The sequence below is a fragment of the Toxotes jaculatrix genome, chromosome 2, assembly GCF_017976425.1.
Source record: "Toxotes jaculatrix isolate fToxJac2 chromosome 2, fToxJac2.pri, whole genome shotgun sequence".
NCBI classification, from domain to species: Eukaryota; Metazoa; Chordata; class Actinopteri; family Toxotidae; genus Toxotes; species Toxotes jaculatrix.
This window is the reverse complement of record NC_054395.1, coordinates 21,372,818-21,396,706: the sequence shown is the minus strand read 5'-3', so window position 1 is coordinate 21,396,706 and position 23,889 is coordinate 21,372,818. Positions and strand designations below refer to the sequence as shown.

Here is a 23,889-nt window from a genome sequence, read left to right as displayed (position 1 = left end):
CAGCATGCAGACACTTTAGTTTGTCTGCAGGTATTGTTGATGTGTAGAAAGTGTGAATAGTTAAGTTTCTGCTATTTGAAACAAACAAACTGTCCCACTGGAGTGCAGTTAGTCCCGGCAGATTATGTTTGCTCTGGATAAACCCATTGATTATTACTCATCATTGTGGAAAACCGGGCCACTACAGTATCCGGTCAATCTTTTAAAGTGAACGTAGGCGGTATGAGAGTCAAAGCTCTCCAAAATAACCTTTACACAGCATTCAATGTATCACAGGAGGTGCAATAAAGAAACAACATTTGAAAATATCAAAAAAGAGAGGAGATAGCAGGTCAGTTTGTATAACCTAACTGTAAATTAAACTGAATACCAACAGCAAGCTGTAACACCATCACCACCCTGAGTGAGCAAAGTGAACACAAAAAGCATCAAACATTTTATGGTTCCAGGTTCTCAAATGTGAGAATTTGCTCCTTTCTTACGTTGCCATAAAATGAAAATGTTGGTGTTGTGCCTGAGCTCTAGGACAGTCATGTTCTAGAAACGTTCTACGTTCTCACTGATGAGCAGAATTTAAAATGAAATGTATATATTCATACCATAAAAGAGTCCCACAGATGAATAAGTGCAGGTATGTAGCTCCACATTTAAGGCAGTGCCTTTGAGTCACGCCTGGTGAACTCTTTATCACCATCATGTTTCATAGTCTGACTTTGAGAACCCTCCATCAAAGTCAGCGAATGCATTTTCTGCCTCCACTTTTAGTTTGAAAATCCCCGAGGCTGAAACAGGCTGAGGAGAGCCAAATCAGACACCTCTCACACACATCTGTTTTGCAGCTCAAGCTTCAAGTCCAAAATGTACCACTGGGTGTCATGATAGAGACAGACAGTGAGTGAGCGTCAATCCGGTTTACTGCAGCCGGTAAGTGAAGAATTGACGACTTGACTTTCTGCACAGGCCACTGGGTGTCATGACATCCACATACTGTGAGGTGTCATCACTTCAGTTGTTAATAAAGCTTTGAGGGACATCTGATCCAGGTGCAGACTACAGACTTTGACCTCTGTCTCAGACCTTCTTCAGAGGCACTTTGAGGGAGTTTCCCTGGCCGAGGGGTAAAAAACAGAACTGACGAAGCAGTAGAGCCAAACAAACTGCCCTCCAGAGGTTATATTGATTGAGTAGATCCCTGGGATGTTGTGGACTGTATCTTAAAATGACTGCTGCTATTTAAAAGTACATACCGGTGTTTCTGCATGTGCTGGCCTATTCAGTAGATGTGTGTAGATATTTATACACAAAAACATACATGTAATGAATCACAACTATGAACAGATAATAGCTTATATACAGATATAACTTATACAGTTGATGTTTTTTTTTATCCCTTTACAGCTGTTTGTCTTTGATGCACCATGAAATAACAATTAGAGACTGAATCCTGAATTTGCAAAGTAGCACTAGCTGATTTTGGAGGGGATCTAGTTAATCAGATAATTGTTAGTACATACAGTAGATGCATTAACATATGAGAAGCCTATTTCAGTTTCATACCACAAAGGTCTGCAGAAAAGATTCAAGCTATTAACTGTGTTGTGATTTGGCAAATTTGATTCATTATTACAGGTACTCAAATACTGTACAACAACGACTTCATCATTAATCAGTATGTAAACTAGAGCTATATGAAGCCCAAGATTACACTGTGAATGCCATCTAATGCAGTGTATGGTTGCCACTCTTCTGCATCCCTGGTCTACTACTGATGACCTACATACAAACTAGAGCAGAACAAATGGACACGACAACTCTGCAGAGAGGCTTGCCTTGCATGGGAATGATTCTCATTTTTGGGTTTAGAGAGGGGCTGTCCTCAATCTACTCACATGTCACATACACAGTGTATTCCCTGGGTCGTCTGAGAACCTCACGTCACATTAGCCACATGATCCTGGTTGTCACGTTGTGTCCTGAGAGGGATCCCTGACACAGCAAGGCCTGCAGAGAAGAAATTATAGAGCAAAGGTAGCAACACAAAAATATGTGGATCAGGTGTGGACAACTCATCCACACAGAGGCAGAGATTTCCTATGGAGCAATGACATTTTCGACATTGCGAATTAGAAATTTAGCAACTGACATCTCATCCTGGTGAGAAATATATTGCATCCTCCGACTCAGTGTGGTCAGCCTGCTTAAAGGGTGTAACTACACTGACTGCTTAACCCTGTAATCTTCCAGTGGAGTTAAAGGCCATAGCAACAGTCACATTAAGTCAGAGGATCAAGTTGTGCTTGTGTGATACTGTGTCACACTGCTACCCCCTTACAGATGTACTTCAATAATTTAGTATTATACTTCCATAAAGGTAAGGTGAAAAAAAATAATTGGAATACCCCTTTAACATGTTAAAAGAGGACTAATTATTGAAACGGTATGTTCTTAAGTAAATAATGCAATGATCGTGTAAACTCTCCTGCACTGAGAAAGACTGCCTGCTTATGCAATGACTGTAAGGTGCAATTATGCGGTTAGGATCTTTAATTGAGGTCACTCTTACATTTCAGAGCAATTCTTCATAAACTTTAAACCCAAGAAACTGTACCCTTACATTTCTTTACTGAATACATAGATTTTGCACTTGCATGCATTTAAATAATGTAGTGTTATGCTGTGTTATGTAATATTACACAAGCTATGGTTGATTACCATTTTCAATAAAATGTCTGTTGCACCTAACGTCTGTTTTCATATTGCTGAGCACTGAAACTGTAAATTTATGTCCCTTGTTCTATCCTCCTTTGTAAAGAAATAGCAGGTAATGCTGCAATGCCAACTGATTCTGAGAGGCTTGCAACTGGGGCAGAGGCACAAAAACATGTCCTAAATAAATGTAATATTTTAACATCATGTATCTTAGATGAAAAGCAGAAGGCAGAAGACAAACACACAGGAGGTTGATATTTGCTGTCCTGAACAAGATCCTGCACAGCTAAACTCTCTACTCAAATAGCTTCCCCAGTCCTCTCACACGTGGCCAAAATGTGCTCAACAGGCTTTTTAAAAATCTATTTCCACACTGGTAGTGATTATGCTAACAGAAAATATCTTAGCAGTGTCCATCACAACCATCCGCTGATGTATTGTTATGTATTGTATCTAGGGCATTCATCATGCACTCAATTAGGGGCTGAATTATTGTGATAATGTTTATTATTCTGACAATTACAGACGTGTTACATTTAGGGAGGTTCAAACTCCAAAAATGTCACCGTATATATTTAGAATTTATTAAGTGTGTAGAGTATGATTACATTCGTTAAAGGATGATCCTATAAGTCAAAATAGCCACCAAAAAAAAAAACATAAACCCAACTAGAGTTGCTTCACATGACAGACAAACAAACGTATTCATTTGCACACAAAACCAACATTCTTTTATTAACTTCTCTGCCATCTAAAATAGAGCATCTTAAAATTTAAACAGTGTTAAGTATGAGCCCTCCTAATTAATAGTGCAGATATGATAAGGGGGGCAAGTTTTTCAGTTTCAGTGCTGACAAATCTGATGACAAATATGGATTCCCTTGTGTGTGAGTATGACCGAGCTGCCCTCAGGTCCTGAAGAGCACAGCAGCAGTCACAGCTGTCAGTGCCACAGCAACCACAGGCCCCCAGATCATCCACGGTTTCTGAAACAAGTGGTGACACAGAAATGGAAACATGAACATCATCACATGAAACCGCCCATCCAAGGATCGCCAAAGCTTTGACAGAGGGAGCTTGCTATTGAGAGCAATGCAGTAGACAGAGAACGCAAGTTAAAAACAGCTCTTTCAGATAAAGATAAGCCCATTCAAGCCAACTGAGAGAAAGAGTTGTTAAGCATTAGCAGTCCAGACAAGACAAACAGATGTCAGATGTTGGAACTGTATGATTAAAGAGGTTAGATATCTGAGACGTTAATTTTTGGAGTTTCCCCCGAGGAAGGCATTCTGGGGAATGAGGAAAACCTGATTAAGTCATGCAATGGTCTAAAAGACAATGATGAGAATGAAAGATGTAGGCCGACTTGACAGGAGTAATGTGTACCTTACTACCACAATGCGCCGAAGCACCAATACAGCAAAGCCAGGATAAGGCCGATGACTATGGCTTGAACAGGCAGCAATAGGGATGTCTACAGAAGGGAAGGGATATTATAGTAATCAACTGCAATGGGACATACTTTAGTTGGGCGTAGCTTTATTAATAAACCCCTCAGTCAGTAGTCTGTGTCTGTAATTGGTGTTTATACAAATCTCCAAGTTACACATGACTGTCAATGCCTAAAAGCAACAGTAAAAGACAGTGGATGAGTAGAAGGGAGCAGGTGTGCTGACGTTGTAAAAAAAAATTGTGAATCTTACAAAAGATTCACCTTTTATGCCTGAAGACATTGCACAAAAAAAAAAAACAGATGTTCAGTAAACTGTTGTTGCTAAATCTAAAGCAAAGCTCATGCCCCCAAAACCAATACAACTGCAGATGTTTGCTTCTTATGAAAATAAAAGCCATGGTGCCGTTTTTAACTTAACTGCAGAATATTATTTCTACTCATGAAGAAAAATCCTGCTTTCTCCTTTGTGTTCGGTGTATGATTGTTAGTAACTCACCGTTGTTCCCTTCCCCTGTAATTCCTTCATGTTGGCTTTGCACTCCTCAAGTTCATCTGTAAGCGACTGTTTTTCCTGCTCAGTCTTCTCATATTTTTCCTTTAGGTCTGACAGCTCCGTCTTCGCCTCCTCATACTGCATAAAGCAAACCATCATTATTATCATCATTAAATATTTCATTTAAAATAAAAACAAGATCACATATCATCATCATCAACTACTTTAGCGTAATGTACTGTAAAGTAGAAATCTTACTGAAGTTGATGGTCTGGCTACTGTTGAATGTTATAAGATGTATCTTTGTCCTCCAACAGGGCTTCATAGGTGTACCCAGTCATCCTGCACAGCAGTGTGCTGCTTAATTTTGTATATATTTGGCTAATCAGGCCGAGCTTAGTCTAGCCTTTGTAAAAGACAATTGTAAGAGCTCTCAGTTTCCACTTTCACAGAGTGACTAAAGAGCAACACCACACTGGGATGAATGACTTGTGGTCAAGAATGACTTCATCCCCGCTTTCCAAACTGCCCCTCCTGTCTGAGTGTCACACTAGTGGCCGATCCATTGACACATACTTAGTTCCACTTTTAGGCATATGAGAGAAAGAGCTTATCTTATAAGACAAATCATTCTGTCCCCAGGCATTAAAAACAATCTCTCATGGTCAGAAAAAATAGAACAAAACTAAACTAGATTAGGTAACTACATCTGTTGCCTGTCTGTTAGTCATGTAAGTGTTTGTCAACATACCCTGAAGTTCTAAATGCGCACTATTTGTAAATTCAACTTTATATTGTCCTCTTGATTTCCTCTCTCCTCAGTTTTTTACTCTATTAGGTGATTTTTTTTAATGTTTCACGGTCATACTCTCATGAAATCATTAATACAAGGACAAAAAACCCTAAATAGAGCAATACCAATGTATTAAAACATAGTAGTTATGAATACTTGATGGTGGATAAATAAGGTTGTGGGTAAATAGTCCATGTGTACAGCAGAGGCAAAGATTCAACTAAATTATTACTGTAACACCATCATGTTCACCTTTAACAGAAATTTTACTTAAAGCAAAAACAAAATAAGCGTACATATTTTCTAAATGTATTTTTAGCCCGTAGTCTTGGCGTTGCCGTTTTCTGTATATAAAATAGCTCTTCACTGAGAGTGCATGTAGGGAGTTTCAAATGCTGTAACACCTTGTCAACATTGGCTGTATAAAGCAGTGTGGTCAGCAGCTAACCAGCAGCAGCTGCAGTCCTCTGGCAGTGTTTGCACTGGATCCATTCTGTCACTGTGCTGCTGTGCGCTCACAATTGTTTTGACCTAGCTCACAGATCAATACACAATCATGTACTTGCGTGTGTAGATGGAATAAAATAGACTTGAAGTCTAAAACATAATTTCGCGGCTCCATTCATGTGTGAAAGTGCACGTGAAGTGTGAGCCATTATGTCACCAGTCAGGAACAGGATTGAAAAATGTAAGTGAAAAGCACCCAGCATGGACAGGGTCTGCAGTGTCTGTTAGGTCTAAGACTGAAATATTCTTGGGCTTAGCCAATATGATTCCTAGAAGTGATTCTGAGATGCAAGACAAACAAGCTCACTCAGATTGATGTCTTTTTATTTTGAGAGCATACCTCTCTCTGCAGAGCCTTGCTGCGACTGTCTGCTTCATCCAGCTGGGTTTGGAACTTGGTGCTATCCTCCTGGTGCTGGAGCTGCAGGGCTGCCAGTCTCTTCTCCAACTCCTGCTGGGATCTCTCTAGGGCTTTGAGGCTGTTGATCAGTTCAGCATTCTGGGCGCGTGAACTATCAGAAACGAAACAATGCTAAGTTCAATAGGTGGAGGATGACAAAAAAGTGCGTGGCCTACTGCATGGCAAAAGATGTTCGGACAGAGTCAAGCAAATGAGATAGAGGGAGCATAAAGGTGGGGGTGAAGCTGAATATGAGGTAATATTGCTCACTGACCTGGCAAGGTCCTTCTCCAGCTGCTGCTGTTTCTGCAGCACTGCCTCCTTCTCAGAGCGCAGTGCTGCATGTTCACTCTGCAGGTTGCTCTTCTCTTTCTGGTGAGTCTTGAGGAGCTCCTCCTTCTCAGCCCGGAGGGAAGCACATTCACTTTGCAGACTGCTCCTTTCCTTCTGGTGCTTATTCACAACGTCTTGTTTCTCAGATCGCAGGACAGAGCATTCCTTCTGAAGGCCATTACACTCCACCTGCATGGACTGCAGCTCACTAGCTGTGGAAAAAATGTTTTATATAATGATGTATTCTCTGAGCAGATGCTCTGTTCTTAATTGGCTAACAGATAAAGCTGAAATCATTGCAAAACATGTTTCTAAGAATATCACTTAGACTGAACAGACTAGTGTACAATTGACTATTCATGCTAGAAACAAAAGACCTATTTCAAATCATTCCACCATTAAGCAACATTTTTACATCATATTATTATTTAGTCTAAAGATGTGTATTTTCACCATGTAGTACCTTGTATCTCTGCAGTTTTCTGCCACTGCTTGCTCTGCTGCTGAAGGTCACGCTGTAGGTTGTCAATCTCATGCTCATATTTGTTGGCAGTCTGACGCCACTTGTCCAGATCCTTCGAGACGGTTGCCAGGTTAGCCTGGATAGCAGCGACGTCACGGTCCCGCTCAGCAGCGGCTGACTCCAGGGCACGTTTCAGTGACTTCACCTCATCACGTGCACTTTGTAGCTCTTCGCGTGAACTGGAGGAAGCATCTATCTGCTCTCTGAGAACGCCCATTTCATCTTGGAGCTGCCGCAGCTGGCCTGTGCAAACCAGGGTAAGTATATAAATTACCAGTGTTTACATTTTTATTTGGACAAGATAGCATTACAACTCAGCCACTTTACCCACCAATCAATAATCTGCTAGAGAGAACAATTGGCTTCATACAACACAGAAATATACCTTGAAGAAGTTTTATCTGTTTGGCAGATTCATCAGCTTGCTGTTTGTTTTCCTTTCTCTCTTCCTCCAGGATGCCTGTAAAATACAACTGCATTTATTTCATGTATTTGTGGGTGGGTGTGTGCATATGTGTGTGCACAGTATAAAGTGTGGCTTATATTTAACATCAGATTTTTTGTGTTACCTTGTAGTTCCATGCATTTGTGTTTCTCGGTGTTAGCTAGCTCCTGGGCCTCTCGAAGTTCATCATTCAAGCGCTGGATAATTTTTTCTGAGTCACCAGAAGACCCCATGTTTGACCTTGTCAGGTCATCTGAGAATGAAATGCACAACACATATGACTATCCAAGTTAGAAGCTAGCCATTCTCCTGACATGAGGGCATCTATCTCTAGGAGAAGAGCTTGTTATCTTCCTTCAAAATCACATAGTGCATACAGAAACATTAGAAAGTAGAAGTTTAACCCATAAATGATGATAAATGATAAAACAGGCAATAATGATAGCAATTCAATACTATAAAAATAGAAGGACAACTCAAAGTTCCACCATATTAATTCTGCTTCAGTCCCAAATATTTAACCAGGGCTGGCATATTAGATGATTTCCCAAGATATTAAAATGGGCCTATTACATAAACTAATTGCCAACCCAGAAATAGCCACAACTGCATTATCTGCATTTTTTTATCCAAGCTTTCATTCCAAACCGTCCATTACCCAGCGACATATGAGTCTCTGGCAAGTCTACATTGCTTGTTAACAGTAGGTTACTGTAAACAATACACAAAGGGAATGGACTAGCCAAGGTTGCCAGGGGTCTGTTGTGTTTCCCAGAGGAGGAAACAAGCTCTACAAATACTTGAGCTTTGCAAATGCCCAGTGAATATCTCGATCCCCTAATCTACCATGGCTAGGAAAAGAGATGACCTCATCTCAGAATGAGCCTTTGGCAGAGGCAAAAACAAAAGTTGGGACAGGTCAAGCATGTGCACCATAAATGGACACATGAGAGGACTGAGACTGCCATGAAATGCTGCATTTGTTTTGAAAGTGGTGATTTCATTGTGCCTGACACACTTGGTTACATAAACACACAGTACAAATACACACAGTTACATACTGTTTAGTAGTGCCACCAGACGGCATTGATAAATGCCCCTAAAATTAAGGGGTATGAAGCGACGGCTGGAGGCTGGTGGCACCCTCTGACTCAAGCACATGACCACCCTGCTGCGTGCCAGACAAAGGATGGGCGGGCAGTGCATGTGTGTGTGAGGTTGTGTGTTCCTTCAGGCATGCATATGTATGAGTGAGAATCAGAATGTGAGTGGGCTCCCTGTAAGTAGGACTGCCTGAGTCCAGTTTGTGTGAAAGATGAATGCCCTCTGAAAAGAGCACGAGGGACGAAGAGCATCTCAGATGAGGGCATCCAATGTGTTATCTTTAGAAACATTAGTTATTATAGCCATTATGTCTTAGTGTCAGAGAGTGACACCTGTCAAAATAATAATGGGATTAGTCTTTGGGTAAAAATACCTCTCTGACTTGTTGGGGGTATTGAGCATCACACTGCCTCAAGTGACGACAGAAAAAAAATTGTAGGAGAAAGTCTTTTTTTAGCTCAAGTGCTGAAGGCTAGAGCCATCATGGTCCATCTTTCCCCAGTGTCGGCTTCCTTCCCAACGAATGTGACAACATTCTTTAACTGAATCAGAGGGTTAGCGCCGCTTGCACTCAATGTCACCAGTATTCAGGGAATCTCTAAAACTGCTTATCAAACTGCCAGGAGGTGATATAAAGTTACAGCTACAAAATGTTCTGTAATGCGACTGATACTGAGAAATACCCTTAGCATTTTGAAATGACTGAGCTACTGTTGTCGTGAGGACACTGTTTGCTTTGTGCTCCATATATACCGTGCAGTGTAGCATTACAAATTCATTCATCATGCAAAATTGATTAATTCACTAACATGCCTGCAGATACCATCTAATTCACGCAATGTTGATTTTTATGTTCTCTGTATTGCACTCATTTCATTATCCCCTGGATTCTATTTTAATCAGTCTCCCTAAATATCAGAGCTAACACACATTAGTCAGCTGATGTGTCCTCTGTGCAAAGAGACTCCATCTTCTAATAAGCTGTTGACACTAGAGAAATCAGCCCCTAAAACAAGGCCATCTACAGCACTGTAAGCTCTCAAGCCTACCAACTGTCCTTATAGGTCCAGGCACTTGTTTTTACTGACTCATGCTATTTTTTTCTCCTCGCATTGTCAGTTAGTAAGATATGCTGTGTCAGGTAAGAGCAAAACAATGCCAAGTCATTCACTTCAATTCTGTCGATTTTAAGAAAAATAATAATAATATGAAAGTTGGGTTACCTTTAATCAGTGATACGTTATTCATGGGATCACTCAATTCTTTCTCATCCATTTGTTTCTGAAAAAAAAAAAAAAAGTATAACTACATATGTGAACAGATGTGCATACACAACAATAAATCAATATATTTTAGATATATTTCTTAACTAAAATGACTAATACTATTATTGCTGTTGTTATGGTTAAGGATTTGAGGAATGTCTAAAGGTAACCACAAAAATGCATGTTCATCTATGAACACATAATTACTTTGGGAAGAATCATCTGCAGAGCTGCTGAGAAATTTCCTTTGAGGACTAGGTCACAGAAAATGTGCTAATAAAGGTCAAGAATAAAACTTACCAGAAAATATTATCTTACGTGATCCAGGAGCTACAGTACTCTTTGTGCTGAGGCTACAGCAGTCCCTGACATGAAGAACTCTTCTCCAACTATCTGATTTTTTCAGATGCGAAATGGAGCAGTCCAAGCAGTGAAGGGGGGGGCACCGAGGGGATGACAAACACAGTGTACAAGACCTCCCTGCTCCTGTTGGACTGAAGCCAGTAACAACAAAAACACTGGTTGAGGAAACTGACAAATACTTGGAGTGTGGTTATAATGCTGAAGGTAACTCAGATGAATGTCCTCAAAAAACATGCCCCCCCTATTTTGTGGCTGAAGTCCACAGCCCCTCCACACTAGGTCATGTATCCGAGTAGGGCATCTCTGAAGCTGCAGCTGCATACTGACACAGAGAGGTTTTGTTCAGGGAGCTGAGCTGCTCTCTGGCCAGTTGGTACTGATGTAAAAATCTACAGGATTAGTGTGCTACAGTGAGAATGTGTGTCATGTATGTACTTCATACCCCTCCTGTTTTGTTTTGCCCTCTAGGCCGCTCTTTTCTAATTGTAAATTTGTGAATTACTGGCCTTCAGGATTAGATTTACATGTTGTCCTGAAGACTGGAGTGGTCTCACTAACACAGGGACAAGCTTGTATGTATTGTTTAGCTAATTTTTTATTGGACTTTAAAATACCACAGCTGGCCTCTGCAGCATGCTCTGAGATGTTTGTGAGGCTGAGGAGTTTATTTGCTTGATCAATCGATTGGTCTATAAAATGTTAGAAAACAGCGAAAAACAGTGGAAAAAACAAAAAGATGTATTATGTTTATTTATATTATTTACATATTTATTTATATGAGTGCATATTTATTATTGAGTGTATATTTAGAGTGGAAACAAAGACACTGCCTTACAGTCGTAAAGCTGGTACATTTTGCTGTTAGAAGCTACAACATAGCAATACGCCTGAGACCCTCATTGAGCAAGTTAGTGATGAGTTAAAGGTTTAAAATATAAAGTGGCAAATCATTGACATTTTTTCTGTTGATAATCAACCATTCCCACTTTCTTCTCTATTTTCCAAAACTGACTGAGCCTTGTCATCACACAAAAGGGTTGTTTCAATCCAGAGTGAAAAAATTCTAATAAAATTATGACAATTTATATTAGTCCATAGAATCAAAACTGATTAAACTACTGGCTTCAAACTCCACCATACGCCACATTTTGGTCTTTTTATCCTAAATGCGTTCACCACATTTTATAGCACCATTAACTAATAATAATGCCCTGAAATTCTTTTTTGGTTCTATGATTAGTTATAAAAAGGCTGGTTGTTTCTATTTTTGAAACTCATTAAATAAAAACTGACAGTACAGAAACGCCTGAAGAAAGGGTCATTTTCTAATGTGTTTGCTGCAGTGTTTGTATTTACTTCCTTTCACTTAAAGACAAAAAACAAAAAAAACTAAATATCAACAAAACAGTCTTTGCAGTTTGCCCAAAGGTGGCCAAACCTTTGTATACAGCTATAAACTGGCAAGTTAATGCAGAAATGCATATTTGTCATTTTATTGGGGAAGCGAATTAAATTAAATTAATTCCGTCATTTATTGATGGTCATCCAGTGGAAATCATTTACCCAGGCTACAGAAAAATAACTTAAATGACTTTGTCATATATAATATTTTTTAACCTATCTCAGCTAGTGGTTTATATCATTTTAAGTTAAGCTAAATCTTAACCAGTTGCAGGTTTTATTTAGCCCATTTATTTAAACAGCACACTGACGCTTGTTAACTGTTACCTGGCGTTTCCTTAAAATAAATTTAGTTGTGAGTAACAGAGTTAAATGTAGTTAAACAATTAGAAAAAGTATTTCAGCTTAAGTAACTTACCACCAAACAACTCCAGCATACGATGGTTATGTTAGTGCTAGTTAGCTGTAATGGCTAACTAGCCTTCGCTAATTGCAAACTGAAGGTGCAGATGTGAGTTGGTGCCAGCTAATGTTAGCTAATATTAGCTAATGTTAGTTGACTTAGCTCCACTTTCGAGGAACCATGCAAACCTGCAGAGGGCGTTTCAGATACCAGACTCTGTAGAGCGACAGCGTGTTGATCCCTGAAGCGGATAACTTCATTGAAAGTTGCCTAATCGGCGTAGGTGGGTGTTGACTTTCAGCCTTACGTGTCGTGCTAGCGGTGCGTCCAGTTAACACAGGAGTTAACCAGAAGTGATGCTCAGTGCGTGTAATGTTATAGGGAGGAGGTGGGGGACATCGCTGCAAAGGTTTTCACAGAGTTAACCCATCACAACAGATCTCCGACAAGTAAATTTCCTCAGTTTGGATTTTTTTTTTTTTGGGTGTTGCTTGCCTTCTGCTGATCTGGAGTATTTTCTGCTTCCCCCGATGACTTCCTCTATCTCGGATTGGGTTTGGAGTGAGAGATTCTGGCTTCCCGAAAATGTTTCATGGGCGGACCTGGAGCATCCACCACCTGGTGTGGAGTACCCCCGAGTGGGACACATACTGTACGCCCTGCCCCTGGCTGTCGGAGTTTTCTTACTGAGGCTGCTTTTTGAAAGGTAAATTAGAGCCTTGTTTGTTGTTAATGTCGGAGTAGTTTCTCCTACATTTGTGATTCTGCTGTGTGTGAGCGCACAGCTGAGGGATTCAGGCTTATGTGGCAACTGATGTTCATTACATATAAACAGCAATGCAAATGTTAATCGTTGCAGGAGTTAGGATATATGAGAATATATGATTTCAGGATTAAAATAAGCACATAATCTTGGATAGATCCGTCTGGACACTGGACCAAATCTGTGCAGGGTTAGTGTGCATCCTCTTTTTATTATTTATTCCATTTATGGCACAGACACAAAGTTAGTTGTAATGGAATTAGGATTCATAGATGAGACCGATAGATACATATTGGCTGTTTATATCCTTTTTATTTAGGTTATTCTTAGATGCTATGACTACAAGAATTTGCTGTTGTTGGTCCTGCCTTAGCCTCTTGTTTAAAACTGCATTCCTCTTAGGTGATGACATGCAAATTACTCAACTAACTTGAGACACTTGTTTACCTTGTTTACCTTGTTCAGCAATGACAGTTTTCAAAGGATAGTTTATGGGGGAAAACAGATGTGGTGTATAATTATCATACCGTGCAATTCCTTATATGATCACTGGAAACTGAGCATCCTGTGCCTGAGTTAGGGCCTTTTAAAACCGGCCTGTGCAGTTTTCCTGTCTTAACCCTGTAACTGCACAGATTCATCTATTTACAGCAAAGCTTAGCTAATTTCAAGGCTGTGTAAATGGCCTTGAAACTTTCTGAGGACAGCTTTATTTAGAGGAAAATCACCAGTGGCGGGGCACAGCCAAAGCCCAGTCTGTACTTCCATTCATTCAGTCTTTTTACATTTTGGGGAAACGCTTCCAGATAAGTTAGGTGTTGTCAGATTGAGATGTAATAAATGGCTCAGAGTTTGAGCATGAACACTGGTCAACTTGACCAGATGATCTTGTGACACACATCAGTATTTTGGTTAGAGGCGACCCTCCCATCTCTGTCTCTCGCACTCTCACATGACAGGTCATCATGCTCTGTTTAGACTAGGTGCTACATTCCCCAGGATCCCTTCTTTATATTGCTTGCCTGTGTCTCTGCCTCTCAGCCTCTATTATGCTCTCTTTCACTCCCTTTACACACACGCATGTCGAATGTAACTTTGTGGGCCAACTGTGAAAACTCAACAGTTTGTGTCGGTTAAAGAATCCATTGGCAAATCTTGGTTAATAGTCCATCTGTGCCTGTAGCTCGTACAAAGTATTTAACTTCTCTCTCTGACTCTCTCCTTCTCTGAATGTCTCTCTCAATACCACACCACCTCTGTGTCCCCACCCTGCCCCCACCCTCTCTCTTTTTTCTTTTTTTTTTGTGCCTCCATTTCTGTGTACACAGGCTAGTCGCCAAGCCCTGTGCCCACATACTTCAGATTCAGGCGGGAGTGCCTCGGCAAGCTCAACCCAATGCTGTCCTGGAGAGACTGCATCAGTCAAAAACGGTACATAAGGCCCATGTTTGTTCTGTAATCCATTAAATGTTCCTCTACACATCGAAACACTGATGTTATTGCATTGGAATACACCAACACAGGCGTAATGATATGTTCAGAAAATACCCCTTGTAGTGTGACAGGAATACCTACTGGTATTGTGGTTTTACAAGTACAGACTATGAAAAGCAAGTCATTTTTAATTGTTTTGTGTTGTCCTCCTCAGTGTCCAGACACGAGGCAACTGGAGGGACTCTCCAAGCAGCTGGACTGGGATGTACGGAAAATACAGAGATGGTTTCGCATCCGCCGGAACCAAGACAGGCCCAGTACGCAGAAAAAGTTCTGTGAGAGCATGTAGGTTCCTACAAAGGTTCCTACTAAACTGCTGTAGTGTGAATTCATGAGGGAGGAATCTGTACTACAGCGCATGTAAAAACAATTCAAGAAATGCTGATATGACATCGCTATGTTTAATCAGTTCTACTCTTCTTTCATTTCAGGTGGCGATTAACATTTTACCTGGGGATTTTTATCTATGCCATTCGCCACTTGTGGGTGGTGAGTGTAAAATGACATGCTGTATATTTTTGTACAATATGCACTGATATGATGAGTAGATTTAGCTTTTATTGAAAGGGGAACAACACCCTATATGTGTTTATTAATCAAATCAGAGGAAGGTTTTACAATTTTGAACAATAAGCCAGGCGCCCATATGTGCACTGAAACAGGTTTTCTTTGATGTAATCATTCCTTCTTGGATTTTTTTTTTTACACATTTTCAATCTAAGTATTGAATTCTGAAAAAAACATTGATATTGATATTGATTGTTTTGATAAAAACAAAATGCAACAAAGTGCAATGGAAACACATGGAATAACTTTATCTAAAGCTAAAGGTTTCACAAAGACAAAGTTGAAGATTTTCTTAGTTTGTTACTCCCTTTGTGTTTCCTTGCACAGTGTTTTCCTTTTTAAGCTTCAGCTGAGGAAGAGGGAATTTTGTGCTAAAAAATGTTAGAAAATATTCACTTCATTTGTTTTACTCAGACTGCTAAAGCCTCACATTAGCTTCAGATAAACTGTGGAAAGCATTTTTACAAAAAACAAGCACTGTGGAATTTGCTCCCCATCACTTACACTGGAAGCACAGAGGGAATGGAGCTCTTAGAGGCCAGTATGTACAGGAGGAATTAATATGCCAAGCAAAAACTGTTGATAATTTAGGCACCTGATTATTGTTAACAGACCTGAAAAACCGCAAACCTATCCTTTAATCATACACACATTTATCTTTTTTCTTCAGTCACCTTGGATGTGGGATACCAGACATTGTTGGCACAACTATCCTTTTCAGGTTTGTATTTTTTATTTTTTTATTTACAGAACAATCATCATAGCTGTCTATAGTTATGCTCTAATCCGTTCAGCACAATGGTGTTTGCACGTTAGTGTGAATACATATTTGTTAAAGGTGTATTTGTTTCACTCCCTCCCAAAGCCTATGAGTCCTGGACAGTACAACCACTATGTAGCTGAGCTGGCTTTCTATTGGTCTCTGATGTTTTCTCAGTTCACAGACATTAAACGTAAGGTGAGTAAGCATCGGCTTATTTAACACTATTATACTTCCTCTCAATAGCCCCACTGAATAGTTAATGCCTTTTGTGTCAGAGCTGTTTGGCAGTTTTTCTATTCCCCCTTTTTTTGTTAATTTATTTAAAACAGAAAGAAATTTGATCTGAGCTTAAATCTCAGACCATTTACTGTTACCAGCATATAAGACACTCCTTACATATAGCTTAACAGTCTGTCATCCCACTTTGGCACGTCTTTCAGCTGTTGTTGTAGCTGAATGTTGATGAAAGTACAAAGACCAACAAGTGACTAAATTATTCTACAACCAGCAGCTTCACCTCATTGTTAATTTAGCTGCAGGCGTTTTTATATGTTTGTGCATTTCCAGTGGCTGAGTAAGTAGCTTGAGCGTCCTCTCTCTCTTTCTGTCATCTCTCTTCATTTCACTGATGACAGGATTTCATCATCATGCTTGTCCACCACCTGGCCACCATAATCCTCATCACATTCTCTTATGCCAACAACATGCTAAGAGCTGGCACTTTGGTCATGTGTGTGCACGATGCATCCGACATTTTCCTTGAGGTAAAGAACTCTGTGATCAAGATTTTTTTTAATTTTCCAGTTGGGCTTTTAACTCAGCAAAGCCACACGTCATTGTGCAAAATGTAGATAAACACAGATGGTAACATGAACATGGAAGTGATACTACTGTGCTGTGAGTTACTTCTGCTACCAGTTGGACAAAGAGAGATATTGGTTTGATGTTTTATCACTGTAAATCATTAATGCCTTATTTATTTCCCAAGGCAGCCAAACTGGCCAACTATGCCAAGTACCAGAGGCTGTGTGATGGCCTGTTTGTGGTGTTCAGCATAAGCTTTTTCCTCACTCGACTTGTCATCTATCCTTTCTGGTGAGACAAATATGAGCTTATTTACATATCGAAGGACATACTTTTGTCAGTCTGTCAGTTTGTTTAATTATTCAAAGCCATTTTACATTAAATTAGGTTCTTGAACTGTTACCAGACACCACCATTTTTATTTTGTGTACAAATCCCAAAATAATATACCTAAAATTAAAATGTTACTGTTCTTCAACCTTTGATTACAGTCACAACTCTGGTCTCCTTTGAAAAGTTACTGTTTAAAGTTTACAACCAAATTTTGGCACAAAAAAAGAGAATACATTTTATAATATATATAATTATAAAGGTAGTAGTACCTTTGGACCAGTTACTTGTCAGTAGCTATTGCAGTGATGTGACGATCCTAAAATGCTTTGCAAAGATAGAACCGAGTAACCTAGAGTTTTCAGACACTGTACAGCTGTCAATGAACAGTTTGTGTGAAAGTCGGTACAGACCAAAACACACCTAAAGTAGCTCTATCAAGGCAGAGGTGTCCCACGGGTGGGACTGTGTATGCTAATCAAATAAAAATTGTAATAATAATATGTTGAGAGCTGCAGTAACCCCCTGTATGTGTGCATTTATTGTAGGATTGTTTACAGCGTTCTGTTTGAGAGCTGGGAGATTGTTGGGCCGTACCAGGCCTGGTGGCTGTTAAATGGATTGCTGCTGGTGCTGCAGACTCTTCACATCATTTGGTTCTACCTCATCACTCGTATTGCCATCAAAGCCATATTCAAGGGAAAGGTTAGTCTTGTATTCTTCTGTGTGTAGCACAACTTTTTGCCACAGTGGCTCTAGGCATTGTCAGTTGATTTTAACCTCAGTGCCACCATGAAGTTGCATTTGGTTTTTAAGTGAAATATTTCTATTGGATGGATTTCCAGTAAAAATCCCTAAAGGCTGCTAGACAGATTGTTTCTTTTTTTTGGGGGGGTGTTTTGATGATCATCTGACCTTTCTTCGAAAGCTACTAGCATGTTGACATTTGTAATTTTGAGTTTACTGTGGAATATATTGCAATTTAATTTCATATAGACATTCATGTTCATCAGGACATTAGTATTTTCCCTGGTGAGCACATGAGCACACTGACAACGTCACAGAGCTGCTAGTGTGGCTGTAGACTTTTTAGTTTTAACTTTCCTCACCATTCCAGTAGTTATTAAAACTGTCATGTTTCTTTGTTTTTTTTTTTACAGGTGTCAAAAGACGACCGCAGTGACATCGAGAGCAGCTCGGATGAAGAGATTTACTCCACTTGCAGTAAAAATCCCAGTCAGGCCCTAAACACAAAGGGCAGCAGTCACACTGGTAACCTTAATGGAGAAACTCATGACCACTGAGTACCAAGAGGATGATACTGACTTCCAGTGTGGCTTTCATTCACCTCCTGAGTGCCTGTGAGACCCACCTCATCGCCTGACCTCCTGAAAAGACTTTAACTTTTTTTTTTCTTTTCTTAGTTATTCAAGTGGATACACGGTAACTCCATGTGTGGAATACAGACTTAGCACTGTGTTAGGTTTACACTGTGTGAGGTTTACTCCTGCTTTTTGCTTAAAGAAGTAGACGGAGAAATGTGTGTGGTCCGTCTGCACTTTGCTGTGTGCGTGTGTGTTTTCTCAAAGCTTCAACAAAACTGCAACAAGCGTGCAACAGTGCGTATCTACACCGTTGCTGTCAAAACCCATTTTATACGTGGATAGAGATTTTATTAGTGAAGTGCTTACTCTCCTAAGCTTAGAAATTCCAAATGCCTAATATCTCTATTTAAAATGCCAAAGATTTCTTAATAAAATTTGATTGCATCAAATCCAGTGATTAATGCGTTGAAGGACTTTCATCATTTTCTCTATTTTCTCACTCTTTTGGGCTATTAAATAAAAAAACAGCAATCACAGATTTCTAAAGTTAAATTTATTAAATTGCTTGTTTGATCCAACCAACAGTCCAAAAACCTAAAGATATTTAAATTTACTTTCACATAAGACACACAAGCAACAAATTCTAAAACCTCAGTTCATAAGCGCTAATAATAACACTGCAGCATTTGAATACAGTATGTGATTCTGTAGCAGGGTTTGAGATGAATGGACTAATCCGCCTTCTTCAGTACCTTATTTTATCACACTCAGACAACATGTTAAAAACCTCCTCACCAATGTTGTTGTACTTCAGGCTGAAAGAGTTAGAAGCAAAATCAGTAGTTAGATTCTTGTTTTAAATAAAAAATTCTTTCTTGTGCTTAGAAACTATGTAAAGTATACTGGCTCACGGTAGCTTATAATTAACTCCAGTGAATCACTCTTACTTCATCTCCTGCATGTTGTGGCTGTCCTCCATGACTTGGATGAGGGCCGGGACGGAAGCGTTAGTCAGAGAGTTGTTTCTCAGTTCCAGGTTCTTCAAAGTCTTACTGGCTCTTACAGCAGCACACAAGTCCTCTACACAGGCATCCGTCAAATTGGTCATTTCAATACTGTGACAAAGGAGGAGGCAGATGGATTTGCATGTAGTGCACACTGCAATGTGGTGATGGTAAAAAAAAAATTGTATAAGGAGAGTGTCTGTCAACTTACTCCAGTTCCTCCAACAGACAACTTGGATGTGCAACAGCATCCCAAAGATGTTTAACCCCTTGGTCTCCGACTTTATTTATACCAACAATCAGGGATTTAAGTCGAGAAGTCCCGCTTCTCAGCAGTGAGCCCAGTTCCTTGAAGACCAGCTCAGTTAGCTCACATCGTTTCAGCCTGTAAGGAGGAGAAGATTATACACCAACGCTGTTATTTCACCAAATATTCATGAAAGGTGGTACTTTGATCACTGAAAAGTCAAAAGAGAGTTAATACAGATGACTCTACCCGAGTTTTTCCACTGGACATCCGGGTTGTCTGAGAGCTTGGCAGAGCAGCAGCGTCCCCTTCTGGCCCAAGTCATTCACTGACAGATCCAGCTCTGAGAGAGAGCAGTGCTCTGACATCAAGGTCTCCATCAAATGAGGACAGCATGCACCTGTCAGCTCATTATCAAACAGACTAGACGGAGAAATAAAAGATAAAAAAGTCACCTATAGCAGAAACGTTTAAGCAGAATCCTGGCACCCCACCCACTGTTTAAGTGAGACTTAACAAACCAACTGGTCTATCTCACTGTCCTTGACCCTTGTAAAGTAAACATGCTATTGCGCTTGCTTGTGACCCATCCTTGTGTGTTGCTGCCATGATCCAATCAACATGGCAGCATCAGAGTCTGGCTGTGTCCTATTCAACTAAATGGGACAGGGCTGAGACATGGGAAGAGGCTGTACGAGTTCACTGAATAGCTGCCTCTGTGAATTATTGGTTATAATTCTTTAAACACATTTTTACTTTCAAATAGTATATGGATTGGATATTGTGAAAAAGACAAGAGACGTAGAGGCGAATAAAAGGTAGCACAGCAAAAACGTAGCTGAAAATTGTTTCACTTTTTTCTTTCAAACTTTTGCGAGTCATGCAGAACATCAAAGGAAAGGCACTGGCAGCAGTTTTATCACCTTGAATTAGAGACTTACTTGAGGCTCTGCAGTTTACAAAGTGGGTGTTGCAGGGACTTGCACAAAGCTTCTACTCCACTGTCACCAATCCTGTTTTGTGTCAGGTCCACTTTTTTCAGCTCGGATTTGCCAGAACACAAAGCTGCTGAGAAAGCCTCCATGGATACTGCAGTCAACTTGCAGCTTTGTAGCCTTTCAATGGAAAAAAGAAATTTATTTTTCAAACTTTCAAGTTAATGATTTAAACAGAAATATACAGTGTTAAGACTTTTAATATTACACTTCTGATAGTACATACTGGAGCTCCTGTAATTTGCACTGAGGACTGTGCAGCGCTTTGCACAGTTTCATGAAGCCCTGATCCCCGATTTGATTAAACCTTATTTCCAAGACACACAGCTGAGAGGTGCCTGAGGTCAGCACAGACACCAGATCTTCACAGCTTGTCTCAGTCAGTTTGCATGTTACAAGTCTGCGTAAATTAAAAAAAGTCACAAATGTTTTGATTGTTTTTTTTGCCTTTAATAAAAGTGTGTTATCAAAAAGGCAAAGTTAAAGTGTCTTGAGCTAATCCTACTTTAAACTGTGCAGTTTGCAGTCTCTGAGTCCAGCACAGAGAATTTTTAACTTCTCATCTCCAAGGCGGGTGTAAGAGAGATCCAGCTCTTTGGTGAGTCCTCTGTTGAGAGCTGAAGCCAGATGATGTACAGCCCCAGTACTCAAGGAGCTGTCTGACAAGCTGTGGGACACAAGATCCAATTTTACATATGATGGCATACAATAAACATAAGCTAAATGATGTATAGACATATGAATTTTTTCCATGACTTACAGTATCTTATGTGACAAGCTCATAGCTGGAGCCAGAACTTCTGCTTCCTCCTCTGTAAAATTACTTGTTCTGTACAGATTCAACAGCTTCATCTCACCGAGGCAAGAGGCGACATAGTTCAGAGCTACACAGTCCTGGAGGCTCAGGTCGCCATAGCTGATGCCTGTTCGTGCTGACGCGGTGATGATCTCTTTCACCAAACTCTTATTTTGTGCTTGATGAAGCAGATGGAAGCAACGGTGGTGCCTGTCTTTGTAATATCCCTTCAGTGTTTCCTCTGAGCTGCTTTTAAACCAGCATTTGAAATCCAAGATCTGATCTGAGTTTAACTCCCCCAGCAGGGTCTCCAGCGGCCTGCGCTGAATTGGCTCTGAGAGCCCAGACAAGAAGAGATCTAGAAACTTTGCATGACCTTTGTGATCTTCCAACATCTTCTCCACTCCCTCAGATGTTGACTTGTCCAAAAGGAAGGACAGGGCCATGATGAACTCCAGCATCAGCTGGGAGGTGAAAGAGAAAACACAGGCATCTGAGCCCTTGTCACCATCTATTTGCAAGAAAACACCAACTGAGCTTAGAAATCGTCGAAAACCAAAGGAATCAAGTTCCTCTTTGGTACAGCTTGAATGCTGGTGAAGAGAGCAATGAGAAGCCATCCTGCCGAGGGCCAGAAGTAGTTCTCTGTTGCAGGCCTTGTCCAGTGAGAGTGCCTGAAGCAGGTGAGCCAGGATATCTATGTACAGCTGAGATACTGTTTCAGGAAGTTTTGCTCCAGCATCCATGAGAGTCTTGTAAATAGAACAAACTGTCCAACAAAATCTAGGAGAGGTGCAGAAATCATAAAAACCTAGAGTCTTTTCCATGTGCATCAGGTATTTACTGGCAGCAGCTGGGTCAGTAAAGAACCCGTTAAAGTAAGCCTCTCTTTGGGGCTTCAGAAACCCCAACAGCTCCACCCAGGTGCCGCTTAGGAACTCCAGACATCCCGTCTGCCTGGTTGCCACCACAAAGGCGGCTCCTTTCAGCAGTGATCCATGAAGCAGACTGGCTATTAAACAGGACATTGACACTGCCTGGCTGGGGTCAGAGCAGAGTGGGTGATGGACGGAGGGGTCCAGACAAAGCTTGCACTGATCCAGATCATCAAACACAAACAACACATCCTCAGGCTTCTGCAGAACTAGGGGCATGGACTCAGGACAGAAATGACTGTGATGGTGTTGCATTAAATTCTCCAATGACAACGCACCACCATCAGAATTTATCTCCTTCAACCGGAAACAGAAAACATAAGAAAAGTTCTGAAGGTGTTCTCCCTTTGCCCAGTCCACAACTAGCTTCTCCAGTGCAGTTGTTTTACCTGATCCCTCAGGACCCCTCAGTATCACAGTTCTGATTTCACCAGACAGAGCGGTATGGATGGCATGATCAAGGGAGGCTGAGGTGACGCCTACATTTCTGTCTGTCAACTGAGCGTCAGAAGTCGGCTGGGATATATACTTGTTGTTGCTTATCACAGTGGCAGGCACCTCTCCGCCAAGAATTGTCGACATGCCCTTTGGCTTCAGGATGTGAGTCAGCACAGTGTCTCTGTCCATTGTGTGAGAAACTGTTGAGAGTGAGAATACATAAAATATAATAGAACTGACTCTCAGTGTGACAGCATGCAGGAACCATGACATTCACGTCTGTAAACGGATTACAGTGTAATAACCTGTGCTTCCCTACGTTCAAAGGTGTCTGCCCGCACATTGTAATTTTTCAAAACACTAAAGTGGAAAGTTCAGTTACCTTTTGACGCGTATTGTTCCTAGAAAACAATGCAAACGAGACGACGTGTCATAAACAAAAAAAAAATATCTTCAGATAGCAGACATATCCGTTTTAATGGGTCGGGTTACGCCTACATTGGGAATGTAACTGCTACTTCCTACTATCAAACCGCGTGGCTCAAAACAGGAAGTTGGATGCCGATTAAGCCCCGAAATTTGCCTTACAGGCGACAAGGCGTGCCGCGGGTAAAGTGGTATCTCAAGAATACCAAGACTCTATACATCCTCCAAGCAATAACACTTAGCAGCTGTTTTGATGTAGTCCTAAATAAAAACACTGGTACATACATACATACATACATACATACAAACAAACAAACAAACAAACAAACAAAATCGGAACCCAAGTAGCTACATTTACTCACGTGCAGCACAGTTTACATCACTTGAGTAATTCCATTTCATGTTCTACACTGTGGTACTGCTACTTCTACTTAAGTAAGAGATCTGAGTACTTCTCCCACCACAGAAAACATTAAAACACCCCTGAAATAATGTTGTAAATGAACCTGTCTTTCAAATATTTAATCAGTTATTGATTAATAAGATCCCAAATATACAAAACATACATCATAGTTTTTAAAATTTAACGGGCCTGATGTTGTCAAATGGATAAAATTATTCTTATTTTCAGACCAAATATATAAACTGCAAGGCAAAGTGACAGGTAATTGGCAAGCAGTATAAATATCAGGTCAACACCAAGGATGTAAAGTATCATCTGATAGTATTATTTATTTATTTATTTTGGCTTTGGCTTTGCAGCATGTTTTGATGGGGGTGGAGACAGAATAACATAGACTGAATTTGATA

At 40.3% G+C, this 23,889-nt stretch overlaps 3 protein-coding genes across 5 annotated transcripts; 1 reads left to right on the top strand and 2 right to left on the bottom strand.

The window, feature by feature from the left end:
• Positions 1-2,703: 2,703 nt before the first annotated feature.
• On the bottom strand, positions 2,704-12,382 carry slmapb (sarcolemma associated protein b). 2 transcript variants are annotated; one of them, XM_041054277.1, is made up of 11 exons: positions 12,208-12,382; positions 10,326-10,519; positions 9,984-10,041; positions 7,781-7,909; positions 7,597-7,671; positions 7,152-7,454; positions 6,630-6,900; positions 6,296-6,467; positions 4,659-4,793; positions 4,096-4,183; positions 2,704-3,695 (listed from the first exon to the last, which is right to left on the bottom strand). In XM_041054277.1, exons 3-10 carry the CDS (start codon positions 10,033-10,035, stop codon positions 4,100-4,102), a joined length of 1,221 nt encoding a protein of 406 aa, XP_040910211.1. In that variant the 5' UTR covers positions 10,036-10,041; positions 10,326-10,519; positions 12,208-12,382; the 3' UTR covers positions 2,704-3,695; positions 4,096-4,099. The 2 variants fall into 2 exon arrangements, with proteins under 2 accessions (XP_040910211.1, XP_040910212.1); XM_041054278.1 differs by lacking the exon at positions 4,096-4,183 and having other exon boundaries at positions 2,707-3,695.
• Positions 12,383-12,518: 136 nt separating this feature from the next.
• On the top strand, positions 12,519-18,686 carry LOC121192540 (ceramide synthase 5-like). 2 transcript variants are annotated; one of them, XM_041054279.1, is made up of 10 exons: positions 12,519-12,898; positions 14,284-14,386; positions 14,604-14,734; positions 14,881-14,938; positions 15,687-15,737; positions 15,882-15,974; positions 16,415-16,543; positions 16,768-16,874; positions 17,462-17,618; positions 18,074-18,686. In XM_041054279.1, the coding sequence occupies exons 1-10, from the start codon at positions 12,723-12,725 to the stop codon at positions 18,215-18,217; spliced, it is 1,149 nt and encodes a 382-aa protein (XP_040910213.1). In that variant the 5' UTR covers positions 12,519-12,722; the 3' UTR covers positions 18,218-18,686. The 2 variants fall into 2 exon arrangements, with proteins under 2 accessions (XP_040910213.1, XP_040910216.1); XM_041054282.1 differs by lacking the exon at positions 12,519-12,898 and having other exon boundaries at positions 14,293-14,386; positions 14,604-14,706.
• A 106-nt stretch (positions 18,687-18,792) lies between these two features.
• Positions 18,793-23,169, bottom strand: si:ch73-233m11.2 (NACHT, LRR and PYD domains-containing protein 12). The gene is made up of 9 exons (XM_041054271.1): positions 23,036-23,169; positions 21,245-22,853; positions 20,990-21,151; positions 20,711-20,884; positions 20,431-20,604; positions 19,739-19,912; positions 19,454-19,627; positions 19,186-19,353; positions 18,793-19,053 (listed from the first exon to the last, which is right to left on the bottom strand). Exons 2-9 carry the CDS (start codon positions 22,840-22,842, stop codon positions 18,984-18,986), a joined length of 2,694 nt encoding a protein of 897 aa, XP_040910205.1. The 5' UTR covers positions 22,843-22,853; positions 23,036-23,169; the 3' UTR covers positions 18,793-18,983.
• Between the last annotated feature and the right edge of the window lie 720 nt (positions 23,170-23,889).